The 26,519-nt window shown below is 48.1% G+C and overlaps 1 protein-coding gene across 9 annotated transcripts in view; it reads right to left on the bottom strand.

The window, feature by feature from the left end:
• Positions 1 to 26,519, bottom strand: part of DENND1A (DENN domain containing 1A) — a 496,909-nt gene that overhangs the window by 145,652 nt on the left and 324,738 nt on the right. For all 9 annotated transcript variants that reach the window (XR_009246616.1, XM_058672452.1, XM_058672453.1 and 6 more), the window contains one exon: positions 16,346 to 16,447. Coding sequence is in view for 8 of the 9 variants with exons in the window: in XM_058672452.1 (XP_058528435.1) it covers positions 16,346 to 16,447 (102 nt within the window). In the remaining variant the exon portion in view is untranslated. The remainder of the gene's footprint in view (positions 1 to 16,345; positions 16,448 to 26,519) is intronic.

Genomic DNA, 26,519 nt, shown 5'->3' with positions numbered 1-26,519 from the left:
ACTCTTGTCCTCAGAATGCCGTGTGAGGCCCCGAAGATGAGCACATCACAGCAGGAACGTCACCAAGACACCTGCTTTTCATAGTGGGCTGGTAAGCCGAATTGCACAGATCAGGAAATTGTAGCCTGCAGCTCAGAGCTGAAGCCAGAGGTTGACCTGCACAGAATCAAACTGCAAGAAGTTGGTAGCTTGCACTGTGGAACCTGGGTGCACCTGCATTGAACTCTGACGGGAAAGCAAAACTACAAACTATTTCCAGACTAAGACAGAACACAATGTGTTCATGAATGCCAAGGCGCTTTGAGATTTGGCGAGGAACGGATGATGGCAGTGTAGCAATGCCAGCATGGAACAAACACGCGTGATAAATCAACATCTTGACCCATCAACCGAGGAAGTTCTGTCCAGTGAATCCCGAGCGTCCGGACACGACACAACTGACTCTGAATTCAGTGAGCCCAAAGTTCAAATTCTGACTCAACTAGTGGCTGTTACCTGGATGGCCATGGTCGAGCTAGCTGCTTCTTTCCATCTACACTCCAGGGATAAGGTTCTTTTTCTTTTCTTTTTTTCTTTTTCCAGGATTGTTACGTAAATTAAATGCCCAGATTTCCCAAGTCCTAGCCCTGGTGCCTGGCACACAGTAGGGACTTAACAGATGCTGACTATTCTTCCGTGCTAGCCCCACTCCAAAGGCAAAACTACCCAAGCTTTTATTTTTTAGTATACGAGAGAATAGCGGGTCCACGATTACCATTTTCTAGGGCATCAATTACCGAAACGTCACTCATTATGCTGAGCTTAGTGGATTTATTTAGTGACCCAAACTCGGTGTGTACTTGGGAGTTAATGAAGTGCTCAGTGTTTACGAAGATAAAAGCAGGATTTGTCTCGGTAACAAGCCAGGGCGGGATGGATATAGATTTCCACGCTTCGGGAACGGCCAGGCAGGATCGGTGGTGGATCACATGGACACCTCCACATGGAGTGAGAGCTCCCAAGGGGATCCGGGCATCTCTACCTCCTCAGGGGAGAAGCAAACAGGAAAAGGGGGGAGGTGGGTGGGAACTGTGTATAATAGATGTGTTTCGCAGTGTCCCTGCTGTGGTGAACAACTTGATCCACTTACAGTTCCAAACACATGATGCATAAAAGAGCTGACAGAAATTCAATTCTTGCAAAGAAAAGCATCTGCTCTCTAGTGGGAACGGCCAAATATTAAGCAGTTTTCAGGCAGGGCAAAGACTGAGAGGAGCACACTTCATTATCCGGATAGCCGGAGTGCAGAGAAAGAGGGATTACACACCGACCTGAGAGTAGCTGGGAGTCCACGCATTAATTACCCAGAGTAAGACGATTCAAGTGAAATCTTCGTGGCGACAAATATTAAACCCAGCTGTGTTTATGTAGCAGTTGTGAAAAAGAAGGGGAGGGGGGGACAAGAAACCCCGTGTACAATATCTGTGAGCCCTGCCAGTTAATTGAATCTGCTGGCAGCACTTCCTCCACCATGAGCCAAACATCCTCTAAGATAAAATGTAGCTTTTAAACAGACCTGGGGAAAATGGAATCAAGAAATTTCAACCAATAAAACACAAGTCTTTACTGGTATAAAAGTAAAGTAAAATTCGGTAATGAAAGGAAGGAAGTCTCTTAAACATTTACTGCATTCCAGAGCTCCAAGTTGTGGTTTACTGCTGGGGTCTCCTCTGATGTCCCACAGTGATCCTGCCCCAGCATCTTTAATGAAGTTCCATAAAACCTGTGATTGTCGACAAATCATACACATGCATGCGGGGTCCAGCTCGCTGGATCCCGATGTTCCGTCTCTTCCTGCATGAAATTTATGAGGCACATGGTGGGCACTGTCGTGGAGAGGGGCCTGGGGCCGAGCAGAGACCCACAGGCAATGCCTTAGGAGCAACACGGAAGGATGACTGGATGTTGGGTGGAAGGTCCACTAAGATCTCTCTGAAGAAACTGTCCCCTGGCTTCAAGCTCACCATCAGTAGCTCTGGCTAGAGGAGAGGGGCCAGAGAACGACGAGGCTCAACTGTGGATCTGCCACGTCAAGCCCTGGCTTCCGTATCTTAGCTGACTCTCCACTCTCTGCTGAACACTCCAAACCTGCTTCCTAACTCTCTCCAACCTGGTCCTTCCTGTCTTCATCCCTGGTTTCCTCCTGTGTTCCTCCCAGCCACAATTCCTATGCTCCAGCCAAGCTAAACAACCCACCTCTGCCCACCGTGCTTCGCTCCCAGCACTGGCCTCCGTGTGCGCTCCTCTCTCCTTTCCCCAAAACACAGACCATTCCTTACACCCCCCACGCCCCTGGGACTCAACAACCAGAAAACTAGGGCTGAAGGAATAACAGTTTGATTGCCTGTATCCCCAGGCCGGCATAGTATCTACCTGCGGGGCCAGAAATGACTGAGGGCTTCTGAGGGCTCCTGTGGATAGAAGCAGAGCTGCTGGCAGGAGGTACAGGAGGGCAGGAGAGGCAGGCAGAGAGTAGATTGCAAAGGGGCATGTGACGGAGGATCCACTAAGGAACGTTACATGGGGGAACGGTACCTGGTTCTGAGTATGTCTTTGTTCAGAGTTTGTGCAGGCTGGACTGGGTCTATTGAAGGCAGAGCAAGCCCTCCTTGGGCTCCTCTGCTAACCCAGCCTGTAAATTCACTGTGACTGAGGTCAGTCGTGTCTTAACCATTTCTGTAATCTGTTACACTGAACATTTAGCACGTAGTGTGGGTGCTCAGGAGATGTTTGTTGAATGAATAAACGTCCTAACAAAGAATTCTAATATCAGGTGCATGAACATGGCAGAAGGTCAACTCCACGGAGGATCTGGGCTCCTGCTTTATGAGATTCAATGCATCAATGACTCGCAAAGGTAGACACAACCCCTAGGTCTGAGGGAAGAATCCTGGCTGGGGGATGCTCTGGCCAGGACTGGATCCACATTAGGTCATTAGGCAGGCTGCCTAATCAATAAAAGAGTATTGACATATTTCTCTTACAAAATCCACAGCTGGGCAATAAGGTAATTTTGTCAGTGGGAACAGCACATTTGCACAATTCATGGAACTATGGAAAGTATGAGATATCAACCTTGCCAATTTGAGTGTGTGTGTGTGTGTGTGTGTGTGTGTGTGTGTGTGTGTGTGTGTGAAGGGTAGAAAAAGCTACCTGAGTCAAGATTGCAAAATGTGAATCTAAGTTGTCTGGGCTTCCAGCAAAAAGTCAGAACCATCCTGTCTCTAAAGTCTCCTACAACTTGCATTCCTATATTGCATGAAAACCAGCAGAGCTGCAAACATAGCTCACGGGGTCCTCTTTCAAAAATTAATTTCTAAGACCTCTGCTTTTTTTTTTTTAAAGGAATGATATGAAGTCCTAACTCATATGCAACAGAATCCACACATTCAAAAAGTCCAGGATGTTGAGTGTGACCACTGTCTACACCTGTGATACCCCCCCCCCCGACAACCTGCCCAGGAGGCGGGGCCCTGCCGCCCCATTCCAGCCAGTCCCACCGCTGAGCTGCTCTCACGCTCTGCTGACCAGTTGTTCCTCTACAGTTTCATTTAAGTGAAACCACTCGGCATGTACTCTTGCGTCTGGCTTCTTTTGCTTGGAGTAACGTATTTATGAATCATTCACATTGTTTGGTGGCTAAGTTTGCTACTATGGAATACTGACTCAGTAACAAAAAAAAAATTCGGAGATTGTACACATTGTTTGTGCGTCTACCACTTGATAGACATTTGGCTTGTTTCCAGTTACTGTTTACTCTGCCTAAAGCTGCTACCCACTTCCATGTACAGGCCTGTTTGGACATGTATTCCCACTTCTCGAGGATGAATAGTGATGAGTGGGACTGTTGGGTATTAGGGGAGGCCTGTGTTTAACTTCACAGAAAATTGTCAACTGTTTTCCAGAGCGCCTGCACCACTTTCTACTGCTGTCAGCAGGGAGGAGAGCGCCAGGTAAGTTGTTGCATGCTCTTGACAGCAGCCCTTGCTGGAGTCAGTTTAAAAAACACTTTCCCAAAGTCAGGTTTAATATGGCATGATTCACATACGTTAAAATGCCCCACTTTTACTGAACAGATCTGTGGATTTGGAGAGATGTGAAGAGTCACACATTCGTCACCACAATCAAGCTTCATAATCTCTCAAATGATTTTTGTGTCACTTTATAGAGTTCGGACAACCCCTCAACCAATTTCTCAGCTTGTTCCAGAATGGTACATAAATGCATTTTCCCCCCACTTACAATGTATTTGGAATTTGTCCGTTTTATTGGATAGCTTGGTGGTTAGTTCCTTTCTTATTTCTGAGTAGTATTTTTCATGGGTGCCATCATTTGTCAAGCTGCTTCTCAATTCAAGAATACTTAGATTGTTTCCAGTGCTGAGAGATTGTCAATAGAGCCACTTAAAAACATTCATACACTTGTTTCTGTACCACAAGCTAGGCAGTGACTTGTCTTGGCAATTTGTAAGTATGTCTCTTGAGGAAGGAAGTTCTTTCCTTCTTCTTTTTTTTTTAATATTTATTTATTTATTTAAGATTTATTTATTTTTATTGCAAAACCAGACACACAGAGGGAAGAGACAGAGAGAAATTTCTTCCATTTGCTGGCTCACTCCCCAAGTGGTGGCAATGGCTGGAGTTGAACTGATCTGAAGCCAGGAGCCAGGAGTTTCTTCCGGGTTTCCCATGCACGTATAGGGTTTCTAGGCTTTGGTCTGTCCTCTACTACTCTCCCAGGGCATAGGTAGGGAACTGGAAGGGAAGTGGAGTAGCCAGGACACAAAGTAGTACCCACGGGGGAGCCTGGCACATGCAAGGCAAGGATTTTAGCCACTAGGTTACCACTCTGGGCCCAAGTTTTTTTTTTTTTTTTTTTTTTTTTTTTTAAAAAAAACCTTTTATGAAGCCTAACTTTTCACTTCTACGATGTATGTTTTTCTTTTTAACACATTATGAAATGTTTGACTACATCAAGTTCATGAAGATTTTGTACTACATTTTAGTCTACGTTTAGGTCAAAAGCAATCTATTTTGAGTTGGTATTTACATAAGACACAAATCAAGGGTTCTTTTTGCTTACACGGATAACCGATTTCAGCATATTTGTTTTTAAAAAATCTTTTCCTTTTGTACTACTTGGTCATATTCGTAGCTCTAATGCAGACTCTTAATTTTGTTCTATCGACCTATACATCCATCTATACTGTCTTGTTTGTTGAAACTTCATAGTAAGTTTCAAAAGCAGGTAACATAAATCCTACAACTTTGTGCTGTTTTCTTTCTTTCTTTTCTTTTTCTTTTTTTTTTTTTTTACAAATTGTTTTGGCTATTCCAGATCTTTTGCATATTCATATACATTTTAAAATCAGCTTGTCAAGTTTTCAAATATAAAAGCCATCTGGAATTTGGGTTGGGATTACACTGAATCTATAGATCAATGGAGGGGAAATTCACAAGGTGGGCTTGTGGCACAGCACGTGAAGGCCCCTTGGACTGTTGACACCCCACGGAGCAGCACCTGTTCCAATCCCTGCAGATTCATCTGCCATCCAGCTCCCTGCTAACGCACCTGGGACGCACAATATTATGGCCGAGGACTTGAACCCCTACTACCCATGAGGGAGACTGGGACAGAATTCTTGTTTCCTGGTATTGGCATCAATTGGCCTGTCCCAATCCTGGTTAGTGGGGGTCATTTGGGGTCAGTAGATGGAAGAGCTTTTTCCCTCGGTGTTTCAAATGGATAAAGGAATCTTCAAAACAAACAAACCAACCAACCAAAAAAACAAGTCTTCCAACTCAAAACTTGGAATCTCTCAACACATATTTAGGTATTTAGGTCTTTTATATATTTTTAAAGCAGATAATGCCTTATAGCTTTCAATATACAACTCTCACATATATGCTATTAAATTTATTCCTAAGTATTCAGTGTTTCATCTTACTTTTTTTTTTTTAAAGATTTATTTATTGGAAAGGCAGATATACAGAGAGGAGGAAAGATGGAGAGGAAGATCTTCCACCCATTGATTCACTCCCCAGGTGACCACAACGGCCGGCGCTGCGCCAATCCGAACCCAGGAGCCAGGAACTTCCTCCAGGTCTCCCACATGGGTGCAGGGTCCAAGGCCTCGGGCCATCCTTGACTGCTTTCCCAAGCCACAAGCAGGGAGCTGGATGCGAAGTGGGGCTGTCGGGATTAGAACCGGTGCCCATACGGAATCCTGGCATGTACAAAGCGAGGACTTTAGCCACAAGGCCACGCCGCCAGGCCCTCATATGTTATCTTAAATAGTACTTTAAAAATCTCATTTTTAATTGCTCATGACTACCATATAAAAATATCTTTGAGTTATGTGTACTGGTCTTACTCTGTACTCTTGCTAAATTCATTGGAGACTTCTTGGGATTTCCCATACGTAGATGACCATGCTGTCTGAATAAGGATAGTTTTGTCTACTGCTTTCTAAACTTCAAGGCTTTTATTTCTTCTGTTCCTGGCAACTCTTTTCAACTTCCAGTTCAGGGAAGAACAGGAACAGGAAAAGCAGACATCCTTTCCTGTTGCCATTTGGGGTAGGGTGAAGGTGTGGATTAGTCCTTCACTGTCTGTCATATGAGCTGGGGCCCTCCTGGGTGTTCTCCGTCCCAAGGACAGCACGCTAACAGGAGCTCAACTGTCCTTAAAATATTTTTTTTCTTTGCATATATTTTGATGGGTGCTCTTTTTTTAAAAGCTTGTTGATAGGGTAAACAATCCAGAAGGGTTAATCTTCAGATATTCAGCCAACCTGCACTCACTTGATTATGCTGCATTATCCTTTTTATGTCACTGCTGGATTAGGTTCACTGATGTGTAAGTTTTTGTTATTTTGACATTTATGAGGTAGACTGGTCTATGGTTTCCTTTTCTTGTTAACTCTTGGTCTGGTTTTCATGTCAGGATAATGTAGACCTTATAAAGTAAGCCAGGAGGTGCGCCGTGGGCCTCTGTGCTCCGAGGACGTGTGTGAGACTGCAAGAGTCCTTCTTAAATGTATGTGAGGCCTGTTTGGGCTTGGGGTGGTGATAGAAAGTCGTAACTGTAAATTCAAAAGTCTTTAGCAGAAATTCTCTATTACTTCCCATAATTTGTATGTTTTTTTTTTAAAGATTTATTTATTTTTATTACAAAGTCAGATATACAGAGAGAGGAGGAGAGACAGAGAGGAAGATCTTCCGTCCAATGATTCACTCCCCAAGTGAGCTGCAACGGGCCGGTGCGCGCTGATCCGAAGCCGGGAACCTGGAACCTCTTCCAGGTCTCCCACGCGGGTGCAGGGTCCCAAAGCCTTGGGCCGTCCTCGACTGCTTCCCCAGGCCACAAGCAGGGAGCTGGATGGGAAGTGGAGCTGCCAGGATTAGAACCGGTGCCCATATGGGATCCCGGTGCGTTCAAGGCGAGGACTTTAACCGCTAGGCCACGCGGCCGGGCCGCATAATTTGTATGTTTTAAGGAATTTATTCATTGCATCCAACTTGTCAAAATTACAGGCATAAAGTCATCCATAATACTCCTTTTTAAAGATCAACTTTGATGTATACAGATTTATAGAAAAGTTGAGACAACGGTACAGTGGTACCCATCTATAAATTAGCTTCAGTTATTATATCTTATACGAGGTCACTTCAAAAGCCTACAGAAAATGAAATTAGAAGATAACCTTAATTTGTCATGAAATCTTTGGAAATCAATATTTTTTCACAATATGCATTTTTCATTACTTTTGAAGGTCCTTAAATGTATGTATTTCAAAAATTTTTGCACTAAAACTTTTTTTTTAAAAGATTCTTATTTATGGGCCCGGTGGTGTGGCCTAGCGGCTAAAGTCCTCGCCTTGAACGCACCGGGATCCCATATGGGCGCTGGTTCTAATCCTGGCCGCTCCATTTCCCCTCCAGCTCCCTGCTTGTGGCCTGGGAAGGACGGCCCAAAGCTTTGGGACCCTGCACCCACGTGGGAGACCCGGAAGAGGTTCCAGGTTCCCGGCTTCGGATCGGCGTGCACCGGCCAGTTGCGGCTCACTTGGGGAGTGAATCATCGGACGGAAGATCTTCCTCTCTGTCTCTCCTCCTCTGTGTATATCTGGCTGTAATAAAAATGAATAAATCTTTAAAAAAAAAGATTCTTATTTATTTGTATTGGAAAGGCAGATTTACAGAGAAAAGGAGAGATGAATATCTTCCATCTGCTGGTAGCTTCAATGGCTGGAGCTGAGCAGATCTGAAGCCAGGAGCCAGGAACTTCTTTTGGATCTCCCACACAGGTGCAGGGTCCCAAGGACATGGATCATCCTCTGTTGCTTCCCTAGTCCACAAGCAGGGAGCTGGGTGGGAAGCGGAACAGCTGGGACACAAACTGGCACCATTAGGAGGTGCTGGCATTTGCAAGTAAAGGATTAGTCAGTTGAGCCATTAGCCAGCCCCTGAAATAAACTTTTAATTCCATTTCCCACTAGGCCTTGTGAAGTACTCTTGTGTGTTCTGCTGTACACCTTTCGATGCTAACATGGCCATCTTAACTGCACTGTGACTTTAGCAGGTTTCACGCTAATCCCCATGTCAGGATTCACCCTGGATCCCACAGTTCATTCAGCTGTCTCCTCGCCTTACTCCCTTCTGGCTTCTGACCATCTGTCAGTTGTTCCTTTTGTTTAGGAATGACTTTGCTCTGAGAGGTACTGGTCGGGTACTTTGTAGAATACCCCCAAGTTTATCTTGCGGTTTTGGAAACAACACTGTAGAAGAACCTTCCTTTGCACGTCAGATCGGGGGTTATGTCATACCGGACGTCACGGAGGACAGCATGGCTGGTAGTCTCTCCACTCAAGCTTCAACTTCCTCTTTACTGTTTCTTTAGAAGTCAAGCAGCAAGTCGAGCCTGCTTTCGAAGACGTTGGCAACAAGAGGTTAGACGGCTTCCGGGAAAGAACTTACAGATGTCCTGTGGAATTCTGTAAGGGAAGACTTGTCTCTTCTTTCCACACATTCTTTTGACGAGTGTTTGAAACATACATTTTTAAAATTGCTTCTACTTTTCATCTATCTGACTTTTTATATTCAAAGTAGAATTCTTACAACTGGGTCTTTTTTACACAATTCGTAACCCTTTTAACTGGAGTATTTAGGCCATATATATTTAATGTAATAACCCAAATAGTTGATACAGTTATCAGCATTTCTACTTAATCTGTGTTTAATTTCTGTCTTTTTTTCTTTTCAGAATCTTCTGAATTGTTAATACTGGCTTATTAGCTACACATCTTTATCTATTTTTCCCACTTCGTGGTTCCTCTAAGATTTACCACATACATTCTTTTTTTTAAAGACGTATTTTGATTGTAAAGGCAGATTTACAGAGAGAAGGACAGACAGAGAGGGGTCTTCCATCGCTGATTTCCTCCCCATTTGGCCGCAATGGCCAGAGCTGAGCTGATTTGAAGCTGGGAACCAGAATCTTCCTCCAGGTCTCCTACCTGGGTACAGGAACCCAAGGATGTGGACCTTCTTCTGCTCTCTCAGGCCGTAAGCAGAGAGGCGGGTTGGAAACAGAGCAGCAGAACATGACCTTGTGTTCATATGGTATCCTGCACCACAGGGTAGTGGATGGGGTAGAGGATTCCATCCACTCACTGGTTCACTTCCCAAAGTGGCCACGATAGCTAAGACCGGGCTGAGCTGAAGCCAGGAGCGTGGGACGTCATCCACGTCTTCTATGTGGGTAGCAGGTGCCCTAGTCCCTGAGCCATCTCCTGATCCCTTCCGAGGCGTATTTTCAGGCAGCTAGATCAGAAGCAGAGCAGCTGGGAACCAACAGTTGTATGGGATGCTGACATTGGAGGCAGCTCCTGAGAGCACTGTGCCAGCTCCTCTGGTGTAACTCTGTTCTTCACTACTGCCCTGTTCTTCGAGCTGCTGTCACACATTGTGTTTTTATCTTTTCTACAAATTAAAGATAAGGAAACAAGTTTCTTACATTTAGCTATATTTCACCATTTCTGGTTTTCTTCACTCCCTTATCAACCAAGTTTCCTATGGTTATTATTTTTTCTTGTGCTAGAAGAACTTCTCTGTTACTTCTTGTAGCTCAGAACTGTTGACAATTATTTCACTTTTTTTTTTGGTCTGAAAATGTCTTGATTTTTTTCTTCATTTTTTAAAGGATATTTTCACTGCAATTATTATTCTAGGTTGACACAAAATCTTTCATTTTTATAAAAACGTTATTCCATTATATTCTGACTTACATATAGCTTCAGATAATTTCTTCTGTTTATTTTTTTCCCTTAAGCTAATTTTAAGCTTTTCTTTTTATAATTGGTTTTTGGTAATTATCGGGATGTTCACTAAACTTCTTGGACCAGTGAGGTAAACTTCAGTTTTTTTTTTTTCTTTCTTCCATACTGCATAGCTATTGTTGTTGTACGTTCATGTTCATTGATCTGCCATTCACTGCTGTTTTATCACCTCTTAGTTCCACTGATGATTTCTTTTTTAATCCCAGGCACTACATTTTTGCCTTGTAGATGTTCATTGTCATTCAGTTTATATCTTCCATTTCTCTTATCATTTTGTTCAGGTCTCTTAGATGTATGAACATACTTGTAACCTTATCGTAGCTGTCTTTAAGTATTCTCTCAAGAGTGGCAGGGCCCCAACTCCTGGAGCTGCCACCTACTGCCTCCTGAGGCCTGAGATGAGCAGGAGGCTTCCGCAAGGAGCTGGAGCCTGGGCTCTCACCCAGGCATTGATGTGGGAGGCTGGCATCCTGATGGGATCTTAATATCCAGTGGACCAGACGGCCGTCCTCATGGCTGTTGTTTGTGGATCTGTTATGATTGGCTGATTTGTCTCCTGCAATGGGCTACGTGTTCCTGATTCTCAGCACGTCTTGTACTTCTAAGTAACTGGATGCCCAATACTACAGGTTTTCTTGTCTTCTTTTGAACAGGATTATACTTCTGCGGGGGCTAAATTTCTTACACATTTTTGGCCTTCTGGAAACTTCAGAAATAGTCTCAAATTTCTTTTCATTAAAGTTTCACATTCACTCATAAAAATATTCACATTAGCAGTGCCTATCTTGAATTCTTTTCCGTGTAACTGGCACTCAGAATGAAGCCCAGTGCCTTACCATTGGCCCTGAAGCCCTGTCTTATGCTTCCTAAGGCTTGATTTGGTTAGGGCAGGGCTAAATTCCCTCTAATCTGGAGCTCATTTAGACCTACTACCAACTCAAGCCCTCCCGAGGGTGCTGAAGATGGTACTGAGTGGCCTGCCGGGCCTGGAACATTCCTAAATGGGGCGAGCTCTGTCAAATACAGGGCCGGGTAGTCTTCAGCCAATCGGGCACTTCATATCTCTGAAGCTCTTTTGCCAACAACCTCTCTCCCATTTGCTTTTCTGACCCACAAGCTTCAACTATTTCTCCCTCAGATCCAGAAATTCTTCAACTCAGCAAGGCCCTAGTACTTTGTTGGGGATTTCCCCTTCTGGCTCTAGTTTCTAGAAGAGGCTTCCAGGCAGAAGGTCAAGCATACCACACCTCCTTTGCTTCCTTCCACCCAGGAGACAGCTGCTTTTATATTTGGTCAGAGTTTTGATAGTTGATAGTGGAAAGATCAATACAGTTCTTTTTATCTCATCTTAGTGAGAAGCAACACCTTTTTTCGTACAAGACCAGCGCAGATGCCACGTTTTGCAAGAATTTCCCTCCCCAAATATCCAATCCAGATGTGCTTTCCATCTAGCTCTTTGCTGGCTTCTAGATACTTGAGAAATAGAGGAATAAAACTGGGTTGCTGCCCTCAGAGTTCTCATAGTTAAAAAGGAAACCCAGAAACAGGTCACAACCAGTGCAATTGTACAGGAATGCAAGAGGCACTGGTTAACGTAGAGAAACATGGTCAAAACCATTTGGGGAGATCAGAAAAGGTTTTTACAGAATAATGTTTAAAGACTAAGAGAGAGGGCCTGGCGCGGTAGCCCAGCAGCTAAAATCCTCACCTTGCACATGCCAGGATCCCACATGGATGCCAGTTCTTGTCCTGGTGACCCCACTTCCCATCCAGCTCCCTGCTTGTGGCCTGGGAAAGCAGTCGAGGACGGCCCAAAGCCTGGGTACCCTGCACCTGTGTGGGAGACCCAGAAGAGGCTCTGGGCTCCCAGCTTTGGATTGACTCAGCTTCAGCCATTGTAGCGACTTGGAGAGTGAATCAATGGATGGATGATCTTCCTCTGTCTCTCCTCTCTATAGATCTGACTTTGAAATAAAAATAAATAAATCTTAAAAAAAAAGACTGAGAAAGAGATTAAGAGATATTATAGGACACTAGGGACAAAAGAAATCCTGTGTGCAGTTTAAACTTTGGTGTTTGAAGCAATACAGGAGTTTGGAAGAGTGACTAATAGTCCTCAACGCTGCCAGTGCAGAATTTGAAGCTGGGAGAGGCCAGAGGTAAGGGTGTGAAGATCAACAAACAAACAAAAAGGAAACCAAGTATCAGGAGGACTGGATCAGGACGCCAAGGCCAGCTCTGAATGTTCTGTTGGATATCACCAGCATCCCCGATGTGTCACTGTCACCACTGATGGCACTTGACCTTTACACGGACCCTACCCGCGCATCCAATTCCCACTACACCTGCACGTGGAAATCAGGGCTCAGGGAACCGGAGTCATCTTTCTCAAGACCAACAAGCAGAATTTAACTTAAATCTATACACAATGGAAAACCATGGAAGGGTTGATTTTGCCTTTAGAAGTTTTTCTTCTTGGGGCTGGCACTGTGGCATAGTCAGTTAAGCCTCTGTCTGTTGCGGGGAGGAGTTGGCATTACATATGATCCAACTCTCCATTTACAGCCTGGGAAAGCAGTGAAAGATGGTCCGAGTCCTTGAGCTCCTGCTCTCACATGGGAGACCTGGAAGAAGTTCCTGGCTCCTAGCTTTGGATCTGCACAGCTCCAGCCATCACACTATTTGGGGGAGTAAACCAGCAGATGGAAGATGTCTTTCTCTCTGTAAATCTTCCTTTCCAATCTAAAAAAATCTTGAAAAAAACTTTTTCCTTCATTTACTGCATTTTAAAAAGATTCATTTATTTTTTTTAGAAAGGTAGACTTATAGAGAGAAGGAGAGACAGAAAGATCTTCTATCCACTAGTTTACTCCCTATGGGGCCACAATGGCCAGAACAGCTGATCCAAACCCAGGAACTTCTTCTGGTTCTCCCACGTGGGTGCAGGGTCCCAAGGCTTTGCCCCATTCTCCACTGTTTTCCCAGGTCATTTAAGTAGGGAACTGCACAGGAAACAGAGCAGCCGGACACAAACTGGCACCCATCTAGGATGCCGGTACTTGCAAGTGGAGGATTAGCCAGTTGAGCCATTGAGCCATCCCCCATTCCCTGCATCTTGAGGAGGGTGAGACCACTGGCATTTCTAGAAAGGTCACTCTTGTGTTTGAGGAAGGGCCAAGGGGGTGTGGCCTGAATCAGATGAAGCAGGAAAAACACAAAAACATACAAACAAAAACAAACAAAAAATCGTACTTGAAGTAGGAGGCGTTTAGAAGGAAAAGACCAAAGGACGCCAATCTGCAGAATGATCAGGATCTGGAATCTGATAGCGTACAAGTACCTGCGCCGAGATGGAGGATGGTCAGGCTCACTGTGAAGCGCTAGGTCTGAACGTGGGAGACATGGAGATGAGCAGGACATGATGCTGCCCCGACACCTCACCTACTGCTACCCTGGAGATCCTCAGTGAGGCTCCAGCTCCCATGTTGGAGACCCACTGCCGTACAACATCCTGCTGGAAACCAGCTTGCAGCCCAGGGGCCCCCATCCATGCAGACTGTGACAGCCAGGATGTGCAGGATACTAACTAACCCCAACTTTGCCTGTAATTATCAACAACAATTTTATTAAAAACAAATGCAGGTATCCTTCATTAAACACCAACCACAGGCAGGCACCGCACCAAGCATTTGATGAACATTAACAGTGTTGTTTGCCACAGTGGTCCTAAAAGCAGGCCTTGTATTTCTCTTTTAATATGGGAAACTGAGGCTCAAAGAGAGAAACGAACTTGCTTAAGATACTTGGGTTCCCTCAGGCCACCCCACCATTCATCATTAAAAAGGTATCCTGGAGTTCGCTACCTTTAGGAAGCTTCTACTGTCCTCCCCCAAAGTTTGCTGCTCTTTGTCCTGGGCCCTTCTGGGTCAGTGTCCTGTTTCCCTGGGGTCTCTGGGAAACACCCTTCAAAGATGGGTTCCTCCTGGCTGCCTGATGCCTGAACCGGACCAGCGCAGTGCAGAGCGACCTCTGTGAGTCCACTGCCTACACTGTCACTCATTCTGTATAGTCCTGGGGGCGCTGGGCCCCTTCCCACACCTGACACACTTCAGGTTCATGTCCCATATTCACTTGGCAGGTTCAAGGTCCACAACTAACATACCTGTCTCACCCAAATGGACTCAGATGCTTCAACTCTGGTGTCCTGACGTTAATGGTCACTGGCTTAAGAGTGGAGACCTGCTCTGATTAGAGCATCAGAGGTGGGGAGTCACTGGACAGTAGGTTATTATCTTGAGCTTGAGTTTGGCCTAGCTCTCCTCTTCTATTTCCTGGCTTGCCAAACAATCAGGCCTCTGTACCTGCCATGACCAGCCTCCATGGATGCCGGATCCTGAGCCGTAATCCCCAGTTTGTGAGCTGAGGTGGTAAGCCTTTTCTTCTCCCCGGGAAGCTCTCTCAGCTATCTCTGTCACAGTAAGGGAAAGCACGCTAATACAGAATTCAAGGCTTAAGCAGGTGCTTTGTGTGATGAAGGGAAACAGATGTGGGTTCTTCCGATTCCTTGGACCAAAAGAATTCCTGTGCCCTATCCTGACATAATTAACAGCACTCCTTGCACCTGTAAGTCTTCTCTACCCCTGTCATCTCTCACTGCCTCTGTGCAGGCCAGAGGCGGTACAAGCTTTGTATCATCCAAAAGGGTTCTCATCTCAGCTGTGCCCCCACCCCTACCACCAGCCATGGACTCTGTGGCAGGCTCATGCGCAGTGAGTTCTTCCAGCCCTGCAGCTGGATGGGGAAATCCCTTCTATTAAGGATGCTCACTGCATGAGATATAGATGTGAGGCACCTGCAAAGGTGGCAGTAACCAGGACTGTGTGCTCCCACAGTTAGGCCCAGGGGTTGGTTTCACCAGCATCCAGCTCTGTGGATAAAGTTGGGGGTGGGTGATCCTCAGAGTGGTATGAAAGCTGAGGAAGGGGCCAGGGACCAGAGGCCCAGTTTTGCACTGTGAGTATAGTAAGTTAGCAAATGCTAGCCATTTGTCAAGGACACAAATAGTGAGATATCCCTAGAGCACCTGGTAGCACTCCCACAATAACACCAGAGGAGATCTTGCTGGAGATCCTTCACAAAGAAACAGTGATCCCTTCCACTGGACACACACTGCATGGGCTCCCACCAGTAACACACATCAGTGTCCACTGCATCAAACACACCGTACACCCACAAGCCACAAGTCTGGCCCTGCATCACACCATCCAGCCAGGAACATCAGCATTCAACCTCAACTTTAAGACCGTCACAGACCTGGCAGGCGGAGCCATGGAGGGCAACCCAGAAACGTCCAGACCACCCTGGTCTGGGAGACCCCATCATCATGATCTGTGGGGGCCACGGCGGAGGGAGGGGTGGTGCAGGGGGGAAATGGGAAGGAGGGGACAGCAGATGTGTGACAGCAGCTAGCTGCCCACCGGGTAGTTGGAGCTAGTTGGATGTTAGCATGACAGCAACCAGCTCCCTTCCTCCACCTGGCGGGGCTCTTACTCAAGTCTAGATCTCAGACAATGGCCAGAGCTCTCGAGGACATGCAGCCCCAGGGGGAATAATAGTCTAGATTGGCAGAAGCTGGAATTGGTCATATCCAGAAACTCACCACCACTTCTGGGATGTTACTTGGGGGTAGCCCTCCCATGGACATGTGGTGAGGTGGAGTGGGGGGCCAAGAGCCCCAGGCTCACACAGGAAGAGGGGCTGCTGGGCCTTGCTGTGGCATCCCCAGTTTGTAGAGGTCAGTACCCAGGGCTCAACAGGACTCCAAGAAGAGCCACCTCTGCACCCTCTGCACCCTCTGCACCGACTGCACAGAGACAGCAGGCCCCAGGGGCAACAGCAGCAGCGCTCCTCCCCTGCCCCTGAGTCCAGCCAGGTGGGGCTGCGGGACCCTGGGAGGCCGTTACCCACCACATCATTTGGGAGGCTCTGGAGGTCATCGAAGGGGGTTTCCAAGGTGTTGGTGTCCACGTTGAGGATCACGACATCGTCCAGGGCCATGTTTCTGACTTTCTGCAGGGCAAACAAAAAATCCAGCAGGTCACCGGCGGGACATCCGCAAACAGACTACCACACTCACCCCGGCCTCCCCTGGGAAGACCGGCTCACCCCTACCTCCCCCTGTGGCAGGCCTGGAGCTAAGGGGTTTGCCTTTGCCAGCTCACTGCCTTTTCATAAAGCCCTGGATCCCAGCCCGGCTCACTCAGCTGGGAGAGAGGAGCATTCTTTTGCCCCATTTCCCCCATCTTGAATTTTCCTGCTTAAAAAGCAATTTGTGACACTCACTGAGAGCTAAACACTGTGGTCTCAGGAACTCTGGGGTACAGCGGAACGCACAGGATCCCCACCTCCAATCCATACCTCTTATTTATCAAAGGTTACTTGCTTGATTCTTGCGGAGCCTGCCATTCTTGGGTATGGGATTTAGGGGGGTGGCCTGGTCTGAGCACGGTAACATCTCCCTGAAGCACGGGGGGGGGGGGGCGGGGGGGCGGTCACATGTCATATTTGGTTTCATTTTCTGTAAAACTCAATCCAGATCTCCCCTGTGGGTGGCAGGAACCCCAGTACTTGAGCCATCACTGCTACCTCCCTGGGTCTACAGGAGGGAGGAGCTGGATCTGGGAGCCAGCGCTGGGGATCAAAGCCAGGTCCCATGATGCGGGATGAGGGTGTCCTTATGGGTATCTGAACCACTGGGCCAAGCATCTGCTCCCGATTTTTAATCTAGCTGCTTGTACGCTGCTGGACTCAAGCCTCACTTTTGCCATGCCCACCCAAGCCCATTAAATCCTCCTGCCCCAATCCCACTAAGTCCATTCCTTTTGAGTCTTACATTCAGAACTTATTTATCATTTACTCTGTTGAACTAGAAAGACCTTGTCCAATCTGGAACATGTGTTGGGGTGAAAAAGGGCTTATTAACATCATGGCAATAGGCAGCAACATGGGACATATGCCGCTCTGTAAGTAAGGCATCACTTTGATGATCAGTTGTCCCTGGAGCACATGCGTGTAGGTGAGCACTGCCCAAGGCTGCCCTGCCTGCCAGCGGCTTCGACTGAGGTGGGAATAGGCACGTGCTTTGCCTAATGCATTCAGGAGCATGCTGAACAGGCTGGCTATGGTGCTAGACTTCCGATTGCTGCTGATGGCCCTTGTGAATGGGCTGGGACCATGAAGGAGAAATCTTGCTCCGTGCTTTGCTGAATTTAGCTCACTTGATTCTTTTTTTTTTTTTTTAAAGATTTTTAAAAAATTTTTTTTGTTGGAAATTCAGATATACAGAAAGGAGGAGAGACAGAGAGGAAGATCCTCCATCTGTTGATTTACTCCTCAAGCTGTGCTCGATCTGAAGCCAGGAGCCTGGAGCTTCTTCTGGTTCTTCCACGTGGGTGCAGGGTCAAGGCTTTGGTTCGTCGTGAACTGCTATCCCAGGCCACAGGCAGGGAGCTGGATGAGAAGTGGGGCCATCAGGATTAGAGCCGGTGTCCATATGGGATCCCGGCACACGCAAGCCGAGGACTTTGGCTGCTAAGCTACCGTGCTTGGCCCAGATCACTTGATTCTTATCAAACCATGCAACCTGCACATTATCAGCATCATTGGGTGTCACTGGAGAAAAATGAAATCCAGAGAGGTGAGGTGAATGGCAGAGGTAACACAGCCTAGGTGCCTCCACGGCCTGTGCTCTTCGCATGGCACCAAGTGCCGCCTCGTGGTCAGACATCCTCGGGGAACGACCTCCACACGGTCCTCATCGCCAAACCCCGGCACCCCTGCACCTGCCTTCTTCGGGGTGCCTTGCTCCTGGCTCATGCTGTGTAACCACCAGTGCTTACGCAAAGCTTACTCACACTGGTGGTGCTCTTTCAAACAGCAGACTCTGAGGACCACAGAGTGGGCACAGGCTCGCCAACATAGGTTTTCATTCTCCCTCTGTACTTCAGGATGCGAACGAGTAGTGCTGCAAAGCACTTGGGTTTTGCAAAGCACAATTCCCGTTTTACAGATGGAACATCAGATCTGAGGTGCCCAGCTTAGCAAACTAACACGGGAAATGCTGAGCAGGGAGTCAGCAGCAGGTTGAGCCGTCACTGCTGTCCCTGATACCACGCCATAAGAGCTCATGGAGCACGACCTCACATGGTTTCTCATTTCCCTCCATGGAACTGGAGGTGAGGTATTGCTACCCCTGCTTCAGAGTTGAGAAATAGGGGCCCCGAGAAGTGAAGAAGCTTGCCTTCTACTGACTTTATCTGTGCAACTGAAATAATGGCTGCCACCTCAGTATCACTCACCCTCGCCCCCCTCGGCTGCTGTGAGATTGAGGGGGAGGGGACATAGTATGCATGGTGCTGGGCGCACAGTAGGACTTCAGCAGCAGCAGCAGTGGCTGTTGGGATCACTTTATGGTTTTTGTTTTTATTTTCATTTCTTCCTTTTTTGTCGGGATGACTTTGCAAGACACACACCAAGCCAATGGCGACAATGGCCCGAGGGCAGAATCTGCCCCTGCCTGGTGATGGCATGGGCAAGGCTGAGGAACAGGGGAGCAGGTCCTCAGAGCTGAGCTGAGAGCTGATGCACCCCAGGGACACCTGTTGGCCTCATCTGAAGGGAAGGGGGCAGCAGGTAAGGCGGGGGCAGGAGGCAAGGCGCGGCCAGGGAAGAGAAGCCTGGGGGCTGCGGGTCCGGCCCGCGGCTGTGCCCCTGCTCCCAGCAGGGCCCCTGCAGCACAGACCGGGCCCAGTGGCTCTCCTTGGCGCGGCTGCCCCTGGCTTTTGATTTCTTCCCACTCCTGACTGGAGGACTTGCCTGTTAAGCTGTGTGGAGTGTTTACTTTTTCAACAATGGCATCAGGCTGAAGAATAGGAAAAAAAAAAAAAAACTGGCTCCTTTTCCTGGATTACGGGCCAGGGTCCCCTTAGTAACCAAAGTGTCCCAAGCACCAGGCTCCAGGAGGGAGCTAGGTCGGCAGAGCTTCCTCCGAGGGGACAATGCTGCCCTCCCAGCTGCAAGGTCTCTCCCAAAGGGGCTGGCGTAGGCTCAAGGGTCTTCCCGAAGCTCAGCGTTCCCAAGAAACAGAGGCCAGCTCGGCCAGATGGTGCCCTGTGCCCCAAGGGCTCCAGGCAACAAGGGGGGAAGAAAGACGTGTGAGAACCACTCCTGCTTGGGAGCTGGGGGCAGCCCTGGTGGAGCAGAAAACTGGGCTGGCTGGCATGGAGCTGCCAGCTCTTCCACCCTTCACCAGGCCACGAGGACAACACTAGCGCCTCCTGGGCAAACGAGGAGTGAAGCTCAGAGAGGTCAAAGACACAACTACAAGCCACGTAGCTCACGCGTGCACACCTAGCCCTGAGCACTGCCAGGCTCTAGAGCTTGGGGAACGTGGTTCCACTAACACACAGGCTTTCTCTGACACCAAAATCACACTTCTCTTTTGTCTCTAAAAATTCTAACTGCTTCCTCCAGTGACACGGAAGAGGCAGAAAGGCTCACAGAAGAGAATTTCAGGTACCCCAATAGCTCCTTTTGGAGACCAGGTTGTGGTCTATTTCCTTCCATGTTCCCCCCTCTCTTTGCTTTTTAAGACATAGTGGCAATGGTCCCTAATGCTTCTTTCCCGTTCCCTCGCTGATTACGACACAGGCAAGGGCACTTGCTCTTCGTTAGCAGTGCTGTTAAGACGGTCACTAATTGCATGAAGCCAGCCCTGCGGTTGGCTGGCATTTCTAGTCTGCAGGAAATGACTGCTTGGGATTGCTGTCGCAAGGGCCGTGGGTACAAAGCTTCCCGGCTTTCAGGATGGATTCCTCGAAGTGGAATTTTCGCTTCCACTTCTTCAAAAGTGTCCCTCTCCAATTCGACTTTGAGAGGCGATATCTTTACTTCCAATTATTTTAAAGTCATTTTATCCACAGCTTGTGTTTCCTCCTCTAAGTGAAGAAAAATCAGCAAAGACATGAGCAGATGTCAAAATAGTCCTCCAAAAATCCTCCCCAATTAAAACACTCACTAGGCCCACAGCTCACCGCGACAGCTCCCCGGTAGCTTGTCCCACCAACACATTCCCTCTCTTTTTAGTTACAACATATGCCAAAGCTCCTGCCAGCTGCAGACCCTGCCCCCACCACACGCTAGAAGCATTTTCTCAGAATGAGGGGGGAAAAATAGTGACATGCACACCGGCTTTCCAAATGGCATTCCTCACACACTCCAGAAAAATGACATCTTCCCATAACCACTGTTCATCAAAAATACCTTTCTTTGCCTGTCCCACCCAGAGGTCGTGGCTCGACCTCTGCCTTTGAGACCAGTAGAAGAGGAGGTGTAACAGCAGCACCTCACGAGATACCAGTCCCCAAACTCAGGCCAGACCCACTGGGGGCTTGGCCATTATAGGCAGGGGCCAGGCCCATGTATCCTCCAAGTTGTCACCCATAAAGGGTAGATCATGACAGCACCGGCTTTATAGTAACGGGGAGCCTTAGTCAAGCAAATGGACCAGTGAGGTTTCCCATGATCCCCAGCACATCCCTACTAGGCACTCAACAAACAGGGTCACTCATCTCCCTGTGCCCACTCCTCTGATGGCTCCTGCAAGGCAGCTCCCTCCTCCAGAGCCACCCGAGCAGTCGGTTTCCCATGACTTCTGCTCCATAGCCACTTGGGGCTGCTGACGTGGTGACATGACTCCTGAGGGCTTCTTGGGGGGCCAGGAGCCAGGGCTCACTACTCTCAGCTCCCACACCCCAGCCTCTGGCTCAGCAGAGGCAACTTGTGAAAGAATGAATGAATGAATGAATGAATGAATGAGAGAAGTGGAAGTCTGTGGGAGAGAGCCGAACTCTGGGGCCTGGGGTCCAAGCAGCCTTGCTGTGCCCCGGTTTCTCTCCCCCTGAGTTTGAAAAGGTATGATGAGAGTGAATGGGCATTTCTCAAAATATTCAGTGCTGCCTGGCCCATGGGAAGTGCAGGATAAATTTTGCTAAATAAACACAGAAGAAATATTCCATGCCTTTGTTGTAGTGGCTACATAAGCATATAAAACTGTCAAAAAGAACTGAACTGTGCATTTTCAACAGGTGGGTTTGTTGATCATCAAATTACACATCAATGAAGTTGAGAAACACATTAGCACTATGTCCTGGATGTAGAGGAAATATCACTAGGGAATGTACAAGGTAACAATGCCCGAACGGATGAGAACGGAGGCCATGTGCCTAAGTCATGCTCCAGGGCCATCAGCTAATGGCTGTTTGACGGAAAATCTTTCAGTTGAGTATGTGTTTTAAATAAAATTTTGGTCTAGTTTAGGATTTTTAAAACTTCATCGTTTCACACCCTCTTGGGATAAGCATAAAACTCCGGTATCCCTAAAGACGCTAATACGCGCCCTACGAACGGGTGGGGTTGGCTTGAAAATTACTCTTTCCCATCTCCCCTGGAGCCAAGAAGCTTTTTATTGAGCCCCATTTCCCAAGGCGGTTGTTCTAAAATACAAAATCACATCAACTATACGCACTGAACCACCTGCAGCACCCTCACCCAGAGGTGACTGACCCTCAGCCTCTCCGGGGAGCTAGTGACGAATGGCAGGATTCAGAGCCAGGCCACGTGATGAAAGGCCATGGTTGGCACCGGTGGTACACTTCAGAGGCTGAAGGTTGGCTGGGAAGCTGGAAGCCATGCTCTGCAGAGCAGGGGCACAGGCCACCTCCACCTCCTCTGCTAGGCCATGTGGCTGAGCACAGGTGCCCCTGACCAGAGGATGCTGCCTGTGGGGTCTGAGAAAGTGACATGGATGGAGTAAAGCAGCCGGCACTCCATGCATTGTTCACGTGGTCCTTGCAGCAGGACCTGTTCTGGGGCACAGCCAGGTCTTCCTTGTCCCCAGTGCCTAGCCCTGTGCCTGACGCAGGTACATGCTGGCTAACTGGACAAGTGAAACCGTCCCGACTGGATCTGTCGCCCTGGGAGGCAGGCCTTGCAGCAGCTGTCAGCGACAGCCCAAACGGACAACAGAAGCCCAGCGTAAGCAAATTGGAGTCTGCACATGGAAGTGCACTGGGAATAATGATAATGATGGCAATGATACCAGTCAAGTGAAATTATCATGATTAATTAGTGTAGAATTAATTCACGGTGGACACGGAAAGTGAGACAGGAGTGAGCATGGTGATTGAGACTGGGGGATGTGGAGTGAGACAGGCGGCTTCGAGGCTCGCTGCTTTGCACTGTGTAACCTTAAGCAAGTTCTCTGCCTTGGGGTTTCAGTCTCCTTATCTCTACAATGGGCATTCTGGTGAGGACAGACGTGGTGAGACTGGAGTGAGATCATTCGCATGAGGAATTTCACACGATACCAGACGGCACTGATGATGAAGGGAAGGGGGATCACTACAAGTGAGTTTCTATTCTTGTGCCACAAAAATGGGGCACAGGGGCTAGTACTATGGCGCGATGAGCAAAGCTGCTGCCTGTGGTGCTGACAGTCTGTGTCCCAGCTTCTCCAGTTCCCTGCTAACACACATGAGGGAAACAGCGGAAGGCAGCTCAAGTGCTTGGGCCCCTGAACCCATAGGCGGGAGGAGGCAGGGGAGAAGCCCAGGAGCAGCTTCTTGCTCTGGGTTTAAGCCTTGCCCAGCCTTGGCCACTGAAGCTATTTGGGATATGAACCAACAGGTGGAAGACCTCTCTCAATCCCCCCACCCCTTGCCAAGCCCAACTCTGCCTTTTAAATAAAATAAATCTATTAAATACAAAAACGCCCTCAGTTCCAAGCACCCCCACCATACTCTTGTAGCTGTGCTGCACAGGAACATGTTTTCTGGAGCCAGAACCCTGCATGTGTCCCAGCTCTGCTGCTTGAAGCTATGCTAACGTGAGTGAACCACTGAGCCTCTCTGTGCCTCAGTTTCCTTTCCTGTACAATGAGATGAGCACAGTACTGACATGGGGGCCAGTGGCGGTACCTGGTTTGGAAGGAGGTGCACTAGACTGGGCACAGCGAAGCCTCCCAGGGAGAGGGTTAGTACTGCTTCACTTCTTGACCTGGGGGTGGGCACATGGGCGGGGTCCACCTTGTTGCAACTCTGCTCGTGGTGCACTCAGCAAGGGGGTGCTTTCTCTTGCATGTTTCAGACTCCAACCAAGCATTTGGAGGAAGTAATCAGATGGAGGTGAGCAGATCATTGTGGTAATTTGGAAGGTTAGTGTATGTCCAACACATAGGATCATGTCCTCCATACAAGACTTCTTCCAAAGGCTCATGGAAAATGAAACTGAGACAGAAGTTTATATTGGCATGCTCCGTGTCCAAAGCACTCACACTAAATGCACATTATAAAAAAGACCATGCCCAGATTAAAAAAAAAAATCTTATGCACCAAAATGAACTTATCTCTGTTTATAAAAGGTTTATTAATGTATTTCAAAGGCAGAAGGAGAAGCAGAGGCAGGGGGAGATCTTCCACCTGCTGGTTTGCTTCCCACATGGCTGCAACAGCAAAGGCTGTGCTAGGCCAAAGCCAGGAGGTTCTAGGTCTCCCACGTAAGCATAGGGGCCCAGCCACTTGGGTCATCTTCTGCTGCTTTTCCAGGTACATCAGCAGGGAGCAGAATGGGAGGTGAAGCAGCTGGAACACAGACTGGCACCCACAAGGGACGGTCCGCTGCAGGTAGCAGCTTTAACCTGCTGTGTAAAAGCCACTAGTAATGGCCAGCATTATCATCAAAAACACAATTATAATTCTATTAATTAAAACAATTCAATCAATGAACTCAATAGTGAATCAATGATTTCACTACTGGACAATTTGCATGCAGGAGCCATCGCTGTTGTGTTGTGCATTAAGCTGCAGATTATGACACCTGTAATCCCGAATGGAAACACCAATTTGTGGCCCCGCTGTTCTGCTTCTGATCTAGCATACTGCTAATGAGCCGGGGAAGGCAAGAGATGAAGACCCAAGTGCTTTGGTCCCTGCCACCCGCCTGGGAGAGCCAGTAGAGTTCCTGGTTCCTAACTTTGTCCTAAACCAGCTCTGACAGTTTTGGCTACCTGGGGAGTGAACCAATAGATGGAAGATCTGTCTCCATCAATCTATGTTGCTCCACCTTTCAAATAAATAAGCACATCTTTTAAAAAAGAAAAAAAAAAGGAAACACATGCAAAAGCCAGCGCCTCCAGGGTTCACACTGCTTCTTTCATCTTTCCTGGCTTGCTCCAGGGAGAAGCAATATGGCAGCCCTCGGCGCCTGAGTTGGCTGGGGAGCAGGGCACAGGGGACCGGGTTTGGGATTGGGTCTTCAGCTTCTAGTTAGGGACACAGAGTGAGTTATTGCAACCGAGTTAAGCCTTACTTTTCCTCACCTATAAAATAAGTCTGTAATTACTTGTTACATGGGACTGTAAAAGGATGAAGTAAAAAAAAAAAAAAAGCAAAGTAAAGCAAACAAATAAAAAACTTTCATTTTGGGTCTGCCTGGGCCACGTTCCCATGTACTCATGGGACATTGCTCTGGGCCACAGCTGGGACTTCTGCCTGTGGGGATGATGCCCTGTGGTCAGTAGACAGAACCACTTGCTTACTGCCACCTGAGGCATCACTGCTGCCAGCACAGGCAACACAGCAACCAGACCCAAGGGGCGGGCGGGCTGGGGGGTGAATTAGGCCTGTTCCTGCAAAGTCACACTGCTTTGAGAGGACTCAGCATCACCTGGAATCAGGCCATTATCATGACCACAGTGTTTTGTTTTGGTTCAACGTCTAGTCCAAGCTCACTGTTGTGAGGTGGGTACCACGGATATGGCTTCTGACATTACCAGAAAAACCCTTCCTTCACTCAAATACAACAGCTTGGTGCTCCCCTCTTATTAATTTACGGAAGGTACAGAATAGAGTTGAAATTAAAAATTACATTTTCACTGTGTGCTAATCCAAACTGTATTCCAAGTGGCTCACCCACAGGCACTCACACAGCAAAGCTGCAGGGCCGGGAGCTGTTACACTATTATGCTCGGAGTGTCTCACATAGCAGTCAGATCTGGGCTCTTGGCTGCTGGGCTCCTGCCATGGTCCAGCCCTTCCTGGGGACACGGAACATGATTCTTGTGACATTCCTATCACTGAGAAGTAAAAGAACCTGCGAGACTCACATGGCTCCGAGGAGAGGAGCGGAGCACTGGGCCCTGTGGAGCAATGATGCCCTTGGCCCACTCAGTGCCTGGCATTGTCTGCCCTGACACACTGCTTTCACTGCAGTACAGAGACCTTGTTGTTCTGCACCTAGCAGATCAATCACACCCTTCAGTAGTTTGATACCTGGCTCTGATTCCATTAAAATGCCCCAGGGAAAAGAGAGGGGCTCTTGGCAAATGTCATACCCATTTGATGGATGAGGAAACTGAGGCTAAAGAGATTCAGCAAATTGCCCACATTCTCATAACTGAGAAAGCATTGGAACCTGGGTTCCGGGAGCCAGTGTTCTCTCCTCTCTGGGGCTTCTAGGCATGTGCTCAAATGCATGCACGCAGAGAGGAGAGCAAGCAGAAATGTGGAGCCAGGCGCAGAAGACAGGCGAGGAAAGGCCATCACTTCGGCTCCCGACCCCTCACTGCCTCCTGAGACCCTGGGCATCTTGGGGACACACAGAGGACAGGGTGACATTTTCCTTCCCTTCCTGGGGCCCCCAGGGTCAGGCAGCTGCCAAGTCATTGATAAATGTGGTGGTTTTCTCTGGAGCCAGGAGCCACTGATTTCCTTCTTCCTGCTCCACGAAATTAAAAAATCTGTGTCCGACAGTTCAGAGAAGCCCTGAAAACCCGGCTGGCATTTCCCAGCGTTCTTTAAACAGAAACAGAAGCTTGAGAGGGGAGGGAAGGGGCTGGTCAGTATCCCCAGGTCAGGCTAAGCTCAGGGCTCACAGGGCTGCTAGCGCCGACTCTCATTAACACGGCTGGAGGGGCCAGCCTGGTCAGCAGAGGTGCTCCGGCTCCAGTGGCTCCTCTCCCAGGCCACCGGGCAGTGGTCAGGCACGTCCATGAGGCTGACATCTGAAGGACACGGAGTCTATCTGG

This window comes from Ochotona princeps, chromosome 14, assembly GCF_030435755.1.
Source record: "Ochotona princeps isolate mOchPri1 chromosome 14, mOchPri1.hap1, whole genome shotgun sequence".
In the NCBI taxonomy this organism is placed as follows: Eukaryota; Metazoa; Chordata; class Mammalia; order Lagomorpha; family Ochotonidae; genus Ochotona; species Ochotona princeps.
The sequence above is the reverse complement of the archived record's forward strand: the minus strand, read 5'-3'. Positions and strand labels throughout refer to the sequence as shown.